The sequence below is a fragment of the Pollicipes pollicipes genome, unplaced genomic scaffold (assembly GCF_011947565.3).
Source record: "Pollicipes pollicipes isolate AB1234 unplaced genomic scaffold, Ppol_2.1 Scaffold_4740;HRSCAF=5597_pilon_pilon_pilon, whole genome shotgun sequence".
NCBI classification, from domain to species: Eukaryota; Metazoa; Arthropoda; class Thecostraca; order Pollicipedomorpha; family Pollicipedidae; genus Pollicipes; species Pollicipes pollicipes.
In genome coordinates this window covers 28,015,800-28,035,882 of record NW_023596545.1, presented here as the reverse complement: position 1 = coordinate 28,035,882, position 20,083 = coordinate 28,015,800, and the positions used below count along the sequence as shown (strand labels likewise).

Here is a 20,083-nt window from a genome sequence, read left to right as displayed (position 1 = left end):
ATGAGGGTTTCGTTCTGCAGAATCGTGCTGGTCCACTCCGACATCTCGGACGCTCAGAAAGGACAGGCAGTGCTCGACTTCGGGCTTGACGTGTTCCACCTGATGAACAGAACCTGCGTCAGCGAATGCCCTAGCGAGGGCGGGTAGGTACTCATGCAGAACACAGGCTTTATTGTGTCCGTTAAGTATTTGCACCGCTTTGTCCGTGCCTATAGCAACGCGTTTTGTGTACAAAGCGTGGTAATTAAGCGGAGCTGTATGGACACAAGCTTTTACGGATTGTTGCCCACCTGATATAGCCTGACGATGACATATGAATCATCCTTTTCTTGGCCTCTGCGTGCTTTTCTCCATAGATCGTCCGATTCACCAGCATGCATCTTACCTCATCTACCCCACCAGCCCCACGGTGAAAGCGTGGTGCACTGCCTACCAGTATGCACGGACGACCCAAGCGCCCCCTCCCCCTCCCCTGGTGTCCATGCCGGTGGACGGCTAATCAAACACCAGTAATAAAAGGCCAGTAAAGCACAGCCCCGTAGAGGTAAACAAGAAGGAAGAACTGTCGGCCAGCCGCATGAAGGAACAGCTTCATAGTCGGCCGTTAAGTCGGCCAGCGTCCGTCCAGTTGAGCTCTCGTAGCCGAACTCCCTGGACGGTAGCCTGAAGTGCCGCCAGCTGTATGTCTGAGACCCGCGACTGATATGCGGCCTTTCAGTCAGGAGAAGGCGTAGCCCCAGAACACGACACATGGGGTGGTGAGCGGTTCAGTTCGTGTAAAGGCGCTTTACACGAGCGTTTACGTAACGTCTGCGCTTTTGTAACGTTGTGAACGGTCATAAGCTGCACCACCGCAACAGTCGTGGGGATTTATACGTGACATGGGTTTACGGGGTGATTCAGTTCGCGCACTTTCGGGTTGTTCAAACCACTTCGGAGTGGTGGGCTATGAAAAATGATATATGTGGTGCAGAAACTTTTGTGTCATTGTAACGCCGCACCCATAAATAGCAAAGAAGAGTCTATTGATGCTGCAACTACGCTAAACCATCCCACAATGATAGCTTCCATTTCTGGTGCCCTGTCTCTTGCTCAGCGACAGTAAATGTCTCCCTGTGTGCCATGTCAATGGGGCTTTACGACGCACTCAGCTGCTGAGGCTGCATGGCGTCGCCTGCCTCTCACCCTGGCAGGAAGTGCGGGCACCGCGGGGAATCGAACCCCGTACTTCTGGTTTCCCAGACGCGCATTGGTTAACGCAGATGCATTAACCACTACACTACCGGCACCCCCGTAAATGTCTCCCTACTCGACATCATCCATTCCCTGCCAAATACACTGATATGCACGCTGAGATCATGTCAATGATGGAACAGCTCGGGAGAAGGTCCGTACTCCACAACCTTGCACTAACCTAGTAGAACTAAACAACTGTAACTTAACAGGGAATCGAATTTTCACGCAATGTTTCTTTTTCCAGTTGTAATATGCCCTGTTGTGCGTTTGTCCATGGTGCTTCGTAAACTTATGCAATATGATCAACAACACGGTAACTAACAACTTTGCACAATGGGGTCGCTGAATTTACAAAACCGCAGCTTACAGCTGTCAGCCTGCCACCGGTCACGATACCGTGTGGATCTGACATGCAAACGCTTCTTCCGTCTTCATGCCGATGCATCCTCGACCCATGAGGCTGTTCGTAGAGCTCGCTAACGCTCGTCATGCGACGCAGCGAGCTGGTGGTGAACTACTGCTTCTACTCGCCGCCGTCGCCTGGCGGCCCCACCGTCAGCTCGCAAGCGACCATGGAGGCGTCCTCCTTCTTCGACGAGCTCTCGCGCGACCTGGAAAAGGCCTGGCAGGAGCTGCTCGCCATCTGCGCCGTGGCTCTAGGTCAGAAAAGGGCTGCATGCAGGAGAGTTCGTCCCTGCGCGCGTGAGGGTGTGAGCTCAAGCGTGCGTGTGTGCATGTAAGGGTGTGAGCGTTCATGCATGCACGTGTCTGTTTTATGCGTATGCGCGTGTGCGTGCGTGTGTGCGCGCGGGACGTGCGCGCACGGTCGTGCACACTCGTATGTTGTACGTTGCATGGGCTTCGTGTTTTTCTATCGCTGGGAGAGCCATTGGTGGCATGGTGCGCTTCTGTGGGCGTATAATGTTTAACAAGCGATGCGGTCTCAACGATGGCAAAATCCCAAATAGCACGCTCCGAGCGTAGCGGGTCCGGAATCGCATGCCTTCACTCCCACAAGCTGGCATCACAAAGTCCCACTCCCTGCCTCGACCGCGTCGGACACACCCTGTGGAGCGGTGCGGACTTAGCCAGTCCATTCGACTGACGTCGAGCAGTCGTGGCCAGCGGCCGGCAGATCGCTGACGCGAGAAAAATCCGGCCCTGCCTCTGAGGCCGAGCCGGCGGCGTGCCTGATGTCTGGGGCGACATGTCTGACCCCTTAGTCTGACCCGGCGACGTGCCTGACCTCTGGAGCTGACCTGACCTGACCTGACCTCTGGTGTCACACCTCTAGGGTGGCGTGTCTGGCCTTTGGAGTGGCGCGTATGACCTCTGAGGCTGACCTGGCAGTGTGTATGACCTCTGAGACGGCGTATCTGACCTTTGGGGCGGCATGCCTGACCTCTGGGGTTGGCGTGTCTAACCTTTGAGGCGTGTCCCTAGGTCTAGCTCTCGTGCTGCTGGCCACTCTGCGCTTCCTGGCCTGGATGATCGTGTACGTCGTCATCGCCGTCATGGTCGTCGGTGCGCTGGCCGGCACCGGCCTCCTCTGGTGAGAGCACAGGGGCGTCACCAGGGTCTGATCCCCGGAAGGTGGGGGTGGCACGCAGCCGATGATGTGCAGACGGAACTGGTGGTCGCGGAGGCGGTGGACTGGTGATTTGAGGTCAAAATACTGAAGCAGTATAATCATGGGCACCATCAAAGGCCGTGCAGAGGCCGCGAATCGAACGGCCGCTTGTTGGCCATGCCACTGGATGAGCGGATGAAGATAATTATGTTCTTTAAAACATGTTATTATCCCCGGAGGCGGATGCGCGGAGGTGAGCTGAATCATTCCGCCCCCCAGGTGGCTATAGGCCGCCCCCCACCATGCCGCCCCCCAGGTGGCTATATGCCGCCCCCCACCATGCCGCCCCCCACCATGCCGCCCCCCCCCCAGGTGGCTATATGCCGCCCCCCACCCATGCCGCCCCCCCAGGTGGCTATATGCCGCCCCCCACCATGGCCGCCCCCCCCCCCAGGTGGCTATATGCCGCCCCCCACCATGCCGCCCCCCCAGGGTGGCTATATGCCGCCCCCCACCATGCCGCCCCCCACCATGCCGCCCCCCAGGTGGCTATAGGCCGCCCCCCACCATGCCGCCCCCCCATGGTGGCTATATGCCGCCCCCCACCATGCCGCCCCCCATCGGCTATATTGGCATACTATTGGGTTCTGTAGAAAACCCAACCGAGTTTTACCTGCAAAAATATATATAAAAGCAGGCTCGTCAGGGCCAAAGTGAGCGCAGCCAATTTTTCATTTCGTTTTTACTTTTGGATTTGGGCCCTTAACCGCCCTTGGACTTTTCGGATCCGACCCTGGCTATCCCAAGTGATGATCGCTTGCGAGCCTCAGTGGCGGATCCAGAGGGGCTCACATGGCCATTCTCATCCCCTCACATGGCCATTCTCATCCCAGTGGCGGATCCAGAGGGGCTCACATGGCCATTCTCATCCCCTCACATGGCCATTCTCATCCCAGTGGCGGATCCAGAGGGGCTCACATGGCCATTCTCATCCCCTTGGCCCCGAAGAAACTTATGGGGTCTGAAGGGGCCCATAACTGACCGCACGGATGCAGTTTTTAGCCCAAGTGTCACAAAATTGAACGTCTTTGGGCCTCCAGGCGGCCAAGAACAGCTGCATGCAAAAGTGAACGACCCATGAGCAGGCACAAATAATTCTTCGCTGATTGCGCTGTCCATAGGCCTTACGCTATCACTACCCGGCTTGAATCATTGAAACATCCTCAATGAATTCCAGGTATCTATATTTTGAAGCAAAGAAGGCTGCAGACAACGCGCACGAATCGATACGAGAGTTCCGAGTGAGAGACGCCAACAGTATGCTGGCCTTCGCTGTGGTGGCAACGATTGCGACGGTAAGTTAGCAAGAGGTGCACAAGGTCAAGAACGGCTAGACCACCTTCGCTGTGGTGTTCGCCGTGCCGTTTCTCACAGACAGCCAGGCGCTCAACTTCTCGGCATGCAAGAGCGTGTCACGGAGATAAGACCAGGCGGCTATTAGTGGGTCGAGACAAACATGGTGTTTTTCGGATGTTTCGTTGATCACACGATGATCGGGCGAGGTGAGTGCCAAACGCGGGCACCCGTCACTCGAGCGATGACAACGTCGTGACCACTGATGCCGCGTGCGACGACGCGGGTCAAGTCGCGGAGACCAGGGTGACTTGTGGTCCTGTGGTCCAGAAGCGATGATGTCGAGTTCTCTGAACTGCGGGTGGACATGACCAACTAAATCAGAGACAGGTCACTCAAGAGGTCGACGTACCGCTCCCGCTGGATGCCGGGTTCGCTTGTCATCAACACAGGTTTAGGTAGGTTTAGGTCCCCAGAAAATGCGTCGGGAAGCCCTTGCCGACGGCAAGCGTGAGTTGGTCACGCAATTTGGCCAGTACAGGTGACACGGGTCCATTTGGAGGCCTGTAGACCACGCTGTCATTTGCCGGCGCTGAGTGCTGTGAAGCCATCCGCACTTCAGACCTGAGCCTGGTGACGGGAAAGTTGTCACAATTGCGACACTTGTCCACGAAGATGACACGAAGTGTCACGGGTGAAAGCGTGTCTCCACAGGTGATGCGCACGCCACCGCCGTGAGTTCCACGGTCTCGTCTGACGGCGCACTAGCCGGGGAAGAGCAGGTGTCTGTCGTGAACGACTGCAGTCAGTCAGGTTTCACTCAGGCATAGTGCGTCGACGTCATAACGTCAGCCGGTGTCGGTCATCACGACAAACGCCGCAGCAACTCTAAGTGGCCGGCAGCAACAGATCAAGCAGCTTGCCCTTGGTCACCAGCCTTGACACACTGGGCGAGGATCAATGGACACGCCACGCCTCGTAAACCGTTTAGTGATGGGCGTTCGTCATGCAACCCGTCGCCGGATACCCCATAGTGCCACTGGCCTTAATACTTTAAATTGACTTCGGTAGCTTCTACCATCTACTGCCTTAAAAACAGTGACGTGCGCTGTTAATGTTTATTATCGCATCACGAGCACGCCCTTGTTTTCACAGCTGTGATACAGCGGACGATCTAGCTCACCCTGAGTGATCTTCGTACGTAAATAGATTAGGGGCGTTCATCCCCATAATTTCGTTCTTCCGCTGCAGCTACTGCTACTGATCCTGCTGGTAGTGATGCGAAAGAGGATCAAGCTGGTGACGGCCCTCTTCAAGGAGGCCGGCAAGGCCGTGCAAGCGATGCCGCTGATGCTGCTACAGCCATTGGTAGTAAGTGTGAAACATTCTCTTGTATGCAGACCGGATCCAAACCGGAGCCGTGCCGGGTGCTCTGGGGCACCATGACCGGTCATGCATCATCCCGGGCCGGGCGCTCTGTGTCGGCCTGCGCCGCCCCCGGGCCGAGCGCTCCGTGTCGGCCTGCGCCGCCCCCGGGCCGAGCCAGTCGGCTCCCGAACAATGGGCGCATGGCACGGGCCGCCGGGCTGGGGGAGGGGGTCCTACCACACACCTGCTTCCGGCGTGTTTGTGGTCGGGAACAGCACGAGACGCCGGCACGTCTTGACACCGTGAGCCGGCCGGGACGCGCCTGTATTGTGCTAATTTATGACGTGTTTTCCCAAGTCGAAAAGACACGCAGGTGGTGGATTTGAGACTAATGATGACAAAGGTCGAGGTTATGTAGTCTTAGCGGCGGTGCAGGACATCCTGCCACGCGGAAAATAATATTACTATATGCAGTTTCCCATACCTAGTTCACATTATCATCATACACTTGTTTGTCTCGAACTGCAAATGACCTGCTCGGGTGATGGCCTATTTCGTCTACCACGACAACAGCTGTTACAGAATTGTGCCGAAACCTGTACTCAAGCCTATTTTTTAAATGTGTGCGCAACTTCGGGGTGCCAATACTTCTGTAGATAAATCCACAAACAGAGCCACAGTCCCAGAAGTGGCTGCAACTGCTGACTAACTTCCCGGTTGCGCGATACCTGCATTGCCCATGTCCTCCCTCATGTTTCTGCTCGGCCCACTCAACGTCTGACGCTCGTCCCCTACGCCCCGATCTGCGTCTGCTGCAGACGTTTGTAGTGATGGCGATCACCGTCTGCGTCTGGGTGGCGACGGCCCTGGTCATCGAGTCCATGGGGACGCCGGTGCCCGGCCTGCACTCGGGCTTCGTCCAGTACAGGAAAACCGGCGCTGGGCTCGTGAGTCTACCCGCGCAGGGCGGCTACATCGCGCGCCGGCTGCATGGAGCAAGCGCGTGGATGACATGCGAGTACGCTTTGTGGTGGACCTAGTATGACGGTAGAAATTACTTATCGATCTACCGCGTTAGCCCTGTCAGACTTAACCACGGTCGAGTGGCTTCCCGCACCCAGGCGTTTCCGCTTGGCCGTCTTGGCAACAAGCATGTGTTTGCTTGTCAGTTAATCGGTGTGCCTTTGTTTTTCAGTTCTTCCGCTGGTACAACATGTTTGCCCTGTTCTGGGTGAGTCAGTTTATCATCGCGTGCCAGGATATGGTGGTCGGCGGCGCCGTCAGTAAATGGTTCTTCACAAGGTGAGGACAACCTCTCAGAACAAATTGTGTGCGAAAGTAAATTGTCACATTGAGAATGTTTTGTGAATGGATTTTCACCTCAGATTGCGGTACATCGCATTAAATGGAACTCTGTTAACAGTTAAGTGATTTGTCAATGCAATGCCTAAACAAATTGATGTCTGCTAGAAATGTCGCGTCCGTTTAGACGGCAGAATGTTGGTGGGCATTAGATCCCCATGACGTTCAAATGATAGCTGTCCGTCGGTACTTTTTATAGCATTGGTACGTTGGTTGACATGTGTTATCGCGAGCACTGAAAGCCAGCAGAGCGTCTATGCCAAACATCAGGCTGTAACGTCACTCACCACCTGTGGGTTTGCTTTTTTCGACGAAAAGTGCTACATTTCAGAGACAAGTCGCAACTCGGCAATCCAGTTTTGCTGGCGACCAAGAATCTAGTTCTTTACCACCTGGGCTCTGTTGCCTTGGGCTCGTTCATCATCGCCGTCGTCAAGATGATCCGCTACATTTTGAAGAAAATACAGGCGCAGATGGGCAACAACCCGGTAGCGAAGATAGTCTGCTGTTGCTGTCAATGCTGTCTCTACTGTTTTACCAAGTTCCTGCAGTTTCTCAACCGCAATGCCTACGTCGAGATAAGTGAGTGATCTTCTTCGTGTGGCGGCTATATAGACAATAGGCACTCCCCGCAGTTGGCTACTGGGTGATACGATGACCTAAAACCTCAGCGTCTTGCTGAAGGCCCCGCGGCACTGTGCTGGATCAACCTTCTCATTCCCGCGAGTTCTTGACTCTAGTTGACCATCCGTTGTGTGCCAGCTTCCTTCACCAGGCCTGGTGTGCCTACCGTACAGGGGCGGAACTTTTTTTTTGGGGGGGAAAGGGCATGCCCCCAATGTCGAGCTGGCCCCCAATGTTTGACTGGGTCCCCTTATATTGGGCTGGCCACCCTTTGTTTGGCTGGGTCTTAACAATGTGGAACCTCGCTCCCCAGCACCACATCAAAACTTTTAATTAAAGATAATTTGTAGTGGCTCACGATTTGGTAGTAGAGAAAAACGTTTATAAAACACAATACACAATATTTTACCTAAAACGAAACCCGCAAAAAGCTGCATGTTGTGAGCCTCTAAACCAACAGTGAATGTTTCTGCGTCATTGGGGCTTCACGACGTTTCTGAGATTGTGTGACGACGCTTACCTCCTGCCCTGGCGGAAAAGGCGGGCACCGTGGGGAATCGAACTCCGTAGTGAATAGTCAAACACAAAAGCAATAACCTGCACACATTGTGTAACTAGTAATGCCACTCGAGTGACATGTCGTGACGCGAATATTAAAATGTTAGTGGTGGTAGCAGAGAGCAGCGAAACTATTGAAATTCGTGGATTATGAACGAGACATTCTTGTTTGAAGTAAAACATGCAACCAGCTCACTGGAATATATAAATGTTTTGTGTCGTTGACACGGAAATATTCAATTCTTGTGCTGTTTTGAGTCTCCTGAAGGGGTACGACAGTTTCCTTTATTCTTATTGAGAGTTGTGACACGAGCGATGCATAAACAATAGACGTGCTTACAAGGATATTAGGTTTATTGCGCCCCCGGCACGTCAAATTGTCTTACATTAGAACTATAAGATAGTTGTAGTACACAAAACGTAGAAGTAGTGTACAAATATATATATATATATATATATATATACATATGTATATATGTATTGTAATAAGTATTATATACAATACGCAGTGTGTATGACGTACGTCTTTCACCATCGTGTACGTATTTTCATATTGTTTTTGCAAATACAGCACCACGGACTAATGACGCGATTGTGTAATCCCGATTGCTCGTCATGCTGTAACTGCCAGTTCCGTTCAGAAAATCTATCTCGAAATCGCACAGGTGTATTTTCCTAGTCAGGAGCTGAGGGGCCCTTTTTTCCCAGCACGGGTACCTAGCAACTGCTATTCTGGCGATACGGGGACCGGAATGCCCTGGTCAATCCGGGGGGGGGGGGGCTCAGACGTACGCATTATGCACTGGTCCCATCCCAGACCAGGCAGGCGCTCTGACCTGGGCATCTGGCACAGGATCGACGCAAGGACATCTCGCTAACGTAAAAAGGTCCCTTACCGGCACAAGGAGCCACAGCCTAACTGGCACCGAGACACCAATGCAGCTTATCGGCCCCTGCCTCCTGTTTAAAGTGCGCAAGCCCTCGTTCTGTACCCCGGCTGGCTGACACAGCTCGCTGTCTCATTGTGAGTGAAAACCGTTACATCAAAATTTCTCATGCCTCTTGTCATTGCCAAGAGGATCCTGACTAATTTGTGACCAACGCGAGAACCATTTTGACATCCGAGGTCTCGCTCCCGTCCCCACTCGGCAAGTGTGCCCATGGCCCACTTTGGACTTATTACCCATACGGGAACCCCTTGTTGGGCACTGTGAGATCCTGATCAGCACGAGGAGCCGACCAATGCACGATCTTCTGGATCAACATTTGCAGGCCCGGCCTTGCCTCGACTTAGAAAAGAGGTCACGGGCCAGGACTGGCGCGGGACCGAGTGTTCCGTGTTGCCTACTGACTGAGGTCTCTTCATCCCAGCCTGCCTTTCAGACCTTTTGATCGGGCGCTTGGTCGTCTTTCAGACCATTTGATCGGACGCTTGGTCGTCTTTCAGACCCTTTGATCGGACGCTTGATCGTCTTTCAGACCTTTTGATCGGACGCTTGGTCGTCTTTCAAACCCTTTGATCGGACGCTTAGTCGTCTTTCAGAACTTTTGATCGGACGCTTGGTCATCTCTCAGACTCTTTGATCGGACGCTTGGTCGTCTTTCAGACCCTTTGATCGGACGCTTGGTCGTCTTTCAGACCCTTTGATCGGACGCTTGGTCGTCTTTTCATCGGGGCTTAAAGGCCCCCTCGGGATTATCGATACCTTAATACTTATGAAAGGCCACGCGTGCCTGTCCCAACAATAGTGGTGCCCTTGGTTCCTCGTGAAAAGAAAAAAATGGGTCACTTTTTGCTACCTTCTGGAATTTGACGCTGCGTGAAATTAAAGCTCTTGTAGGCATTTGTGATGCCTCGCCAAAGTCTTCGAAATGCATGTCGTGATGCCCGAAATGAAGGCATCGGGTATACCCCAAACTAAAAGTTTTGATGACCCATCGCCGGATAGGCCGATCCCGAGTTACGCCTATAGGGAGGTGCAAAGATTGTGGCGCCCCTGAAATTTGTTGTCTCTTGAAAACGAATGTTGTAGGACCCAGTTTGCTGCCCCTGGAGTTGGGTGGGGCTTTAATAATGTTCATGATGCTCAGAGATGAAGGCTTTGTGACGCCTTTTTGCGGAGGAGCTCATTGCAGAATTTGGTCAGGATAGAAAGCAAAGAAATCGTGGTGTCCCTTTAAATGAAGGTTTTAGGGCCTTTTCAATGTCCCGTTTGGACTTGTTGCATAAAGTTGATAAATGTTTTGTTGTCGCGAAATAGGGGTTTTGGTATCCTTTCACCAAATGGGCCAATCCAGGATTTCGTCAATCAAGTGCCACGGTATTGCAATTTCCCCTGGAATTTGTCGTCTATGTGATCTAAAGGTTTTGGGACCCTTTGAGGCATCCCTGGAGTTAGGCATCTCTGAAAGATACAGGTTATGACTGCCCAAAATGTGAAAAAAGTGGTGCCACTTCGCCAAACGTCGAAAAACGAGTCGATCAAGAATTTTGCCACATTGAAACGCACAAAAATTATCTTGAAATAAAGGTCAAGGTGCCCCGAAATGAACGTTCTGGTGCACCTCGCCTAAGGGACCGTTCCAGGCTCTGGTTTGGGGTGGGAGGCACAACATTGTTGTGGCTTGATATTGAGGGCTTGCGGTACTTCGGGTTGCTCTCTTGCGTTGGACGCCTCTGGACAATGAAGGCTATAGTGCGGAGAAATTAGTTTCAGTGCTTCATTGCCGAATGGGTCGATCCAGGATTTTGTCCATATAGATTGTAGTGCCCTGGAATTCGGTGACTCCCGAAAATGAAAATTTGGAACCCTTTGCGGTGTCTCTAAAACTTGGTGCCTTCTAGAAATAAAAGCTACGTGATTTGAAAACAAAGATTTTGGCATTCATTTACCCCAATATTTTGATGCCACGAGGGGCCACCAAAGCTTCATGAGCGGTTCCAGAAAGTGGGTAGCATGGCCCATGTTTTCTCCCACCCACCCTCAGCGTACACCCTTGTCCGTAGTATTCAATTATAAGCAGAATGAGACCATCAAATTTATACAGTCCAGGAGCATTGCCACCACGTCCTTCAACGCAGTATCTTCTTTAACCCCAGTGGCTGGTGCTTCCGGGGGAAGCCCAGCAGTCACTTCAAGTCACTGCCTTCCTTCAGCCTCCTGGAGCGGCCCCGAATCGGCACCATTTGTGGGCACGAGAGATGTCCGCTATCATAGAAAGGTGCTGTGGCCAGATGGCGGCTGGTTCTTCTCCAACAAATGATCTGTCTTTGCACGAAAAGCAAGTGCAAAATCGGTATACTATGAAGAAACATTGCTAAATGACAAATGTTCATCTGCTGCCTTTGCTCATAATCAAAAGATGAACTCTTGAGGATGAGCACATCTCGAAATATTGAGCACTGTCAAAATACTCCTGATAAAATGGACTTTGCTAATCCAACGTAAGAACTTTGAGCTCATAATGTCGACAAACCAGGAGATAAAGGACCTCCTTTCTTTTGTCAAGTCCAACTTATGACCGCAGAGTAAAGTGGACAAAATTCGTAAAGGTATGGTCCCCGGGTATAGAGTGGACAAGGTTCATGGGCTTAGCTCCCGCTCCTCCCCCCCCCCCCTCCAATGAAAAATACAAAGATCCAACCCTGCAACCATGTTTCAATTTTTCATCAGGCCCGGTGTCGCGGATACTTACACTACAACCGGCCATCCGTCTTTAAGCGCTCCGTATCTTAACGTAACGTTGAGCTGACTAAGCGCGCCCACTGTCGGCAGCCATCCACGGCTACAACTTCTGCAAGGCGGCGCAGCAGGCGTTCGGCATCCTAGCCCGCAACGCGCTTCGAGTGGCAGCCATCAACAGCATCGGCTCCTTCGTGCTGTTCCTGGGCAAGCTGTCCGTCACCGTCTCCACCGTCTTCATCGGCATCGAGATCATGAAGGTGCGGCCGCATGGAGTGACAGCAATGAGGCTGCGTGATGCAGGCACCGTCACCAGAAGTCAGCGATCGTTGCTGTTATTTGGTCGCAGAGCGCAGTGTCGTTGAGGACATTCTCTGGATTCTCGGAACATGTCGTCGCTTGCGACAGGTCTGTGCATCGTACGCGGCGAGTCAAGGAGTCATTTTACTTTCAGGGTCGACCCGACGTCAAGCATAGCTATATCCTCATCGCAATAGGAGGCCTGTTTGCTTACATCATATCGTACGTCTTCATATCTATATATGAGGTAAGGAAGACAAGACCGATGAGGCCTTCCGTTTTCACAGGCACTTGTCCATCTATTACACTTGTCTTTTTGTCATCCTCACCTAACCTGCATGACATATCCGTCCGCATTATACCATGCATACACGTGCGCGGAGTTGCCATACAGTCTAGGTTTAATTTTCGCACAGGCTCATACTGTCACGAATGACTGGAGCGCGCAGGCCACCCAGCGGGTTGGCTGCAGAAAGTGAACCGTTTCCGGAATATTCCTGGCCCGGACGCCTTTAGCCCAGGCGTAAATTGGCAGGCAGTTGCCCTTTCATCGGGAGTCGCATACCCGGGCTACCCAGCCCAGCCGGGGACGCCGTTACGCATGCTCGGATGCCCGAGCGGGATCCCAGCCGGGGAGGCTATTACGCGTGCTGGGGATGCCCGAGCGGGATCCCAGCCGGGCAAGCCGTTATGCATGCTCGGATGCCCGAGCGGGATGCCAGTCGGGGAGGCCATTACGCATGCTGGGGACTTCAAACTTGTTAAACTGGTACAAACACAAGCGCACTTACAAACTGGCATTGACCTGAAATGAAAGACGTGAGTTACACACCTCTGCCATCCAGCATGTTGCGCGACACACCGCAGCACATTGAGCAACACGTTACCTAGAACCACCGCCGATGTTTTAATCCGCTCGGATCATTCAGTGTGCTGCGGTTAACCTTGGAAAGGGGTAACATAGGCCAGGCGTGGGCTGACCAGGACTGATCGAGTTTGAGCGGTGCTGAGCGTGGTTAATCGGAGCCGCGCAGCGACGCCCGCCTGCGCGGCCCCCTGAATTGTCCACTGCGCCGCATGGCACTGGGACGCCGTCTCCGTTACAGATGGCTATAGACGCGCTCTTCATCTGCTTCTGCGAAGACTGCGACATCAACGATGGAGTCGAGAGGCCGTACTTTATGAGCAAGGGGCTTATGGTACGTGCTTGAAAGTCGGGCGGCTCGCTTTTGCCATCGACAGATAGCCTGGGAAACGCAGGATGTTGACAACGCTGGACAACGCCACGTGGTGTTGACTATCTACATCGTTAGAGAACGCCTTTTAGCAACCAAGCTGAGTGCCGCACAAACATTCCCACTAGTTAATTCGCACGACGTCTCCAGACCTGAAAATGATCACAGTGCTGGCAGGCAAATAACCTCTTATTATGTGCAAACAGGTGTCGCAAACTCACTCTAATTTGAAGCTCGTTTTTCATCAACAACCTTCGGGCACATCGATCCGCGCCGACGTTCCTCACCAACAAAACAGCTCTCTTATCCAAAAATAGCCTAAATGTTCTTCAGCAGCCTGCTACGTGAAGCAACGACTCACGCAGCCACTATTCCCGCGCGCAGGAGTTCGTGGAGAACAGCAAAACCGCGTTGGCGGCGCTCAAGTACAAGCCCGAACCCAACAACAACCAGCCTCCGCTGTTCGTGAAGAGTCCCGGCGCCCCGGGCTCCGACTCCTGAAGGGATTCCCGAGACTCGGAGACTCGGGACACTCCCGTGGCGTGGGATCATCGCAGCCGGCCGGTCGGCAGCAGCGACCGCGGGATGGACTGAAGCTGGCGCGGAGCCGTTGGAGCCCTTCCGTGATAGCGACCTAGGTGCCTTTCCTGTGTGCCTTCTGCGGTTCAGTCGGAGCGCTTGGTTATGCATTTTAGCCCTGTGTTAATTGCAAGGCCGGGCTGGTGAAACACGGTTCCCTTGCGTCATAGCAATGCACACAGGCTGGCGTCGAGATCGCAGGCGTGGATCTCGGATCTCACGGAAGTTGGTATCTGGATCTGGCCCCGGGCCGTGAAGAGCGCTCACGGCATCGAGACACCTGTCTGTATGTATGCACATCTGTCTTCGCTGTTCCGATATCACTGTCACTGATTTGTTCGCGCACCTGGCACAGCCAAGTAAGCTGGTTTGAATAGTGCCATGCGCTATCGGGCATGCACTACATGGGCGTGCCTTGCTGTTGATGCCCAGTGCCCCTGGAGTTCACAGCTCCCCCAGTGTTAGCCGCGACCCGCGGTCGTTCGCGTCGGCGGATATATCGAGCACGTCGGCACACGCAGTCAACAAAAACCCTACGTCCCACGATATTTCGTAGCTGAAGCTTCCTCGTTATTCTGTTTAAATGGAACACGCTGAATTGGAACAGAAGGCAAAAACACCACTTCAGCGCTGCCGCTACTTTAAGCAGTCGTCACAGTTGTCCATTACAGTCGAACATGGCCAATGCATACACACATAGTGGGCCCCTTTATATATATATATATATATATATATATATATATATATATATATACGTAAGCATACACATGTTGGTACTGATATCGAATGATGTCCTTTATCTCCGATATTATAAAATCTGAGAGCGTCGTGGTTCGGAGTCGTTATTATATTACAATTTGATACGACGTACTATTCCATATACTAATAGGCAATACAGCTCAATGCAATGCGGGTGTTGGTTATCAACAGATTTAACAGTTTGGCATTTGTCAAAATTCGGACCTTTTGTTTATTCGGACAACGCTCAAAGAGAATTACCATCAACTTAACTTTTTCTATCAACGCACGCAAATTCTTTTAGTAATGTGCGTAGAGCTGGGCAAAGTACCGTAATTCACGTTCCACGTGTCATGCTCGCAGGCATATCACAGGATTACTCAAACACGTAACCCACTATCATCCTATACTACAAATTTCATTACGACATTCGTTGCCGCAATCAGCGATCTTAACATACCCAAAGCCTTCACTGGTGCTTGTGGCATCCCAAGTGGAATGTTCAGTGGAAACGTCTGGCCCAAAATGCTGCTTACTCTGTGGTGGAGCTAAGACTTGGTCTGAAACCTGTTCAAACTTTAAGCCATGTCAAGTCTCTGCTATTTCAAGAACACATGTACTGGGTATGTGTGAATGAAATGACATTCCTGCAGTTCATCACAGACGCCGAGATCAGGGAACTGTTGGGCAGGGACTCGTTTTATGAAACCACATCTTTGTTAACAAGATATTATTCAAGCCAAGAAAATAGACGATGTTTTCAGTGTAATGTCGGTATTGCGTTGTGTTGTATTTACTCCAAAGTGCAATAAATTAGTGTTTATCCGAGTGTTAAATATCGAAGCTTTCCCAGAAGATATGAAGGACTTTTTGGCCATCATCCGTTGCACAACACCATCTGGTTAGTATCGGGAGGTGGCGCACCAGCCCGATGGCGGTACAGGCGACATGGGATGCAGACAGCGCGAATAACCAAGGTAATTGACACGTCCTGAAATAGCGGGCGGTATCTCCAGGCTCGGTCCCTGTGCGCAGAAAGGGTGAACCTTGGCGAACGGAGGGATTTGTCTGTGGCTTTCAGTATGAACGATGCCATGCCACTTCCAGTTTACTAGTGTGATGGGTTCCAATTACGCGCTGTGTCCTTACCACGACAGCAGAAGGGCCAGTACTGTTTTAATCGTTAAGCTAATAGGTTGTCGGAAATCACTCGGCACTTTTTCGTCGGAGACAAACCTTTTGCTCGAATGGATTTCTGGCATCAGCGCCCACTCTAAGCAGCACTTGTGTGGATCCTGACCCAAAGCATTCTTACCCGGATTCACACTCAACCTCATCGCGTGGTAGTGACACCGGCGGCTCGTCGGTCCGCTTTCTTCAGTCATTACCCCGTCTCCTTGGGAGCGTGGTGCGACCTTGGGCCCAAGCTGCTGCCAGACGGCGGCGCTGGCGGGGATTCCCCGCCAGCAGCGGCGCCGGTCCCGAGGATGGCTCGCTGCGCGGGGGCACGCTCGGCAGCCGAGGTGACCCGGACGGTCACAGTGGCGTGCCGCCGCTCATCTCGGCCGCCGGGCATGCGGCATGACGGGCACTGTGGCGGTCACATCAGCTTTCAGTGGAATTTGTCCAGTTGTAACGTTTCGCCCCGGCTGTTGCGCCACAACTTTTCTTAGCATTTTCCGCTCACGCTTTCCGCTCTCTCCTTGATTCCAGCGCTCCGAAATTGCCACTACTGGCCGGAAGCCGTCCACCAAATGAAGCCAAAAGACTGGCGGCTGGCTGTGCTGACTGCTCCCCATCCGTCATTCCAACCGAGCGCGTTAGACCGGACGGCGCTTCGCTTGCCAAAGCCGGCACCACGGTCGGCATCGGCTAACCGGCTGCGGCCAGCTAACCCGCCGCAAAGCCAGCGATTGGCCGGTTGGCGGTGCCCGTTGCGTCCCCGCCTCACCGGAGCGGAGGCTTAGCCGCCGTGACCGGTCACCGTGCGGTGGGCACCGGTCGCGCCGGCACCTGATAACGCCGGCCGACGCCGCTGCGGCCGCATCAGAGCGCTGAGTGACGAGCTGGTCGCGGACACATGCTGCTCCTGCTGGTACGTACCCGCCTGTCTTCGGCCTGACGCTGGGCTGCGCCGGGGAAGGCTGTGTTAAGAGGGCCGATGCTTTGGTAGATCGCGTGGGAGAGGTCTCCACGACCAATGATTCATTTACCCGGTTCACCCACCACCTTTGGAGTTGTGCTCGTACCCACCCCCTGCCCATTCCGTGTAAGTTGTACTCACCCGTTAACTACCCGTTTGCATTGGTTTCCAGCACCCTAATTCTAAATTACGAACGGTTTTCAGAAAACTTTGGAGTGAGGCTTACTCGTGCTTGTAAAGATGGGTTAAACAAAACGAATTATCATACAAGTATAAGCGCTCAGTAGAATTATGCAGTACTTCATAAACTATGTGTCCGACATTTCGGGAACTTCTTACCCAGGTCCGCAATTTCCTCAAAATCTTCACACAGCCCAACCAGTTACCCATTCCATGTAGGTACCACGGAGTTATCCAAGCCGTCCAGTCCCTTATCGCTTGGGAGATGAAGCTGCACTTTCTCATCACAGCGGTATCGCGAGGGTATTGAGCTGGGTGATTTTTCACGCACATGCGGGTGAAGTCAGGGCAGTTTCTGCTTGCTGCGAATAGTGCAAAGCCAACAGCGCACTTGTAACCCGTGCAAGCCTCCGATATGGGCACATGGCAGGTCTGGCGCACGGTAGTTAGCACTGTCTCCACCGGATGATTAAACACCATGTCGAGCCTGGCACGCACATCGACATGTCGGCCAACATTGAATTGTGGCCATGTCTGCGTCAGAGACATGTACATCTGCAATGCTGCTTGACCGATTGTGCGCTTGTGACTGATACGTGGACACGTATATGAGATTGTCTTCCGGGAGCTGCCTCCACACAAGGACGCAGAAACTTGCGGAGAAGTGGGATGACAAAACGCCTTTTGAACTCCCTTTTTCATGCATCACCCCAGCACGCATGCTTTCGCGAGTGGTTCTGGGCGTGGGTCCTTCGAGCCCCCACCCCATCGCCCATGCCCATGGTTCCCATCCCTGTCACCGGTTCGAACGTGGCAGGACTCTGTCCAGTCTCTTCAAAACCGGACTGCTGGCCGGCTTGAGCATCCGCACGACGCTGTTGGCTTTGTGACGAAACGACTATGACCCCGACCAGCTGCACATGTGAAAGTATGGAACTGTCGCAATAATTCACCTCCGCGCGCCAGTCCACGATAGATGGCGTTGCGTCAATATCATCGACCGCAAGCAGCTGCTTCGCCGTGGTAGCTTAGTCATTTCACAACCCCCACGCACGCCACTGGCCGCGTTTGCATCACAAATGGAGAGTAACGGTCCACTTGGCCGCTACTTGGGGCCTCGCCATGAATTTGATGAGAGCTTATTTTTGTAATGCACACTATTCATGATGTTGAAGCGCCCCGTTTTCCAATCCTACACTGAGCTTCACACTAGGATAGTTTAAAGCTTGAAGTTTTGTTAAAAGCAAGAACAAATGAGCGCGTCTCGTGCACTACATTCATCCGCCGCAAATCCTGGTCGCGGCTTTACTGCGTTAGTTAATCTCTGCTCTCTCGGCCCGGCCCAACCCGCGCAGACCCGCCCCAACCTGTCGCCGGCTTCTCCGGCGCCGGTGCTGCATGGATTCAAACTGATCTGGATGGGGGTGTGCGCATGAACTGGTTTGACCTCCGGCGGCCAAAAACCGTCGACCGTAGACATCAACAAGAGGATTCGTGTTATGCACCATCCGATCAGGAATATTGTCCGAATTCCAAAAATGCCTTCCAAATGCCGTAGAGCGAACAAATGACACATTATAAGCCATCTCTTAGAATAATCAGTCTGCTTTGAAGGGAGCCTTCCGCTTTTATTGAGAGCCTTGAACTGAACCAATCACCTTGAAGGTTTTGTGGTGCAGTTCATAACCCTGTCCTTCCTAAGACCCTAAACCCGTCTGGTTTCAGAGCTATACGCCCATTAAGATGTGCATACTTTTTCGGGAAACTAATTCAGGGTCACCCGGGCATCCATGACGTCATAATAACATCGCTGAAATCCTGCCATTCCTTTCGCCACGCGGCGATCAACGCCAATAAAAAAATAATTGTCGAGTCGTTCATGTCTGGCGTTCGTGGGCACGATTTCCAGATGTACCGACCGTCAATCGGCTCTCAATCAATGTTTTACAAGGTACGATGACGCAATCAAACAACGACACAGTGGGGAACATATTTACTTTGTAGAAAATTGCGTTGCCCAGAGCAGTCTTTTCCGCTTAAAAGCATACCAACAGCCTCAAGTAAGCTTATTTCATCACAGCTGATGCTTGCTTCGATATCGCCAGATGCGGAATACCCGCTTTAATTCCGTGCGAGGCTATGGTCTGGAAAATCCTGCCTCTTCGATGCTGCCAAAGATTGCTGCAAAAGTAGAACATACGAACTTACGTAAGCAACCCCTTTTCACGTAGGTCACTCGTTTGAGGGACATTGAAATATGTAACCTCTTGAGGTTACCGGGCATCATCAATATCCGAGACCATCATGAGACGATCACCGGGATCAATTTTGGCGAAAAGTGGCACTAGATATCCCATGACAGAACCAGTATCAAAATTATCTCACATCAAGCGATGATCCTCGTGAGGAAGTGTGGCACATTTAGATGATAATGAGGCGCGTCCGCCATACCGCCACTGATGGCTTCGAATGACGCCTGGTACTTGCTATAGTCGAATACAATGCTGCGAAATAGCCAATTTATGACCTAATACGTTATATACAGCGTTGACTCCAGCACTCATCCCTCTGGCCTCAAAAATCAAAAACACTTCTAGCTACTTCAAAATCCCTATAGGTATTTCAAGGGCTTTCACACTATGTGGTCCGTGCTGAAGTCAAGTAGAAAACATGCATAAGGTCGTGATATGAATATTTCATGACATATACGTGGTTAACGACGGACCTATTGGTTATTTGATGACACTTTTGTGATGACACCATTCGACTCTCCGTGCCATACACTGGCTGTAAACATGACACTTAAATTTTCTCGCTCCAAGTCATCACAGGACCTGACCTGACCCCGACCCTAGTCGTTCACCTGACTTTTGCTCTTGGGAATGTGATGCGATCCACGCACGGATTCAATTAAAACAGGTTTGGATGAGTTCCGACACGTCGATTCGTGTTGCAGACTGGGCATAATGTGGCATAATGAATACCGTCCAACATCGATTATGTTTGACGACTTCCAGAGGTCACTGCTTTCGATGCTCACCGAAAAGCCAAAAGATGTCAACTTTGCTCGTATGTTCGTAAAAGCTCGAATTTTCGACACCTGTAGACATATTGAAGGGTTTGGAAACGGTCGGGGTATCTAAGCCATGCCATA

General features: G+C 52.2%; 1 protein-coding gene across 1 annotated transcript; it reads left to right on the top strand.

The window, feature by feature from the left end:
* On the top strand, positions 1-14,569 carry LOC119098151 (choline transporter-like protein 1). Its single transcript, XM_037221081.1, has 12 exons — positions 1-143; positions 1,736-1,896; positions 2,680-2,788; positions 4,044-4,161; positions 5,411-5,530; positions 6,346-6,474; positions 6,723-6,829; positions 7,221-7,471; positions 11,848-12,014; positions 12,209-12,301; positions 13,161-13,253; positions 13,674-14,569. Exons 1-12 carry the CDS (start codon positions 1-3, stop codon positions 13,788-13,790), a joined length of 1,608 nt encoding a protein of 535 aa, XP_037076976.1. The 3' UTR covers positions 13,791-14,569.
* Positions 14,570-20,083: the final 5,514 nt, after the last annotated feature.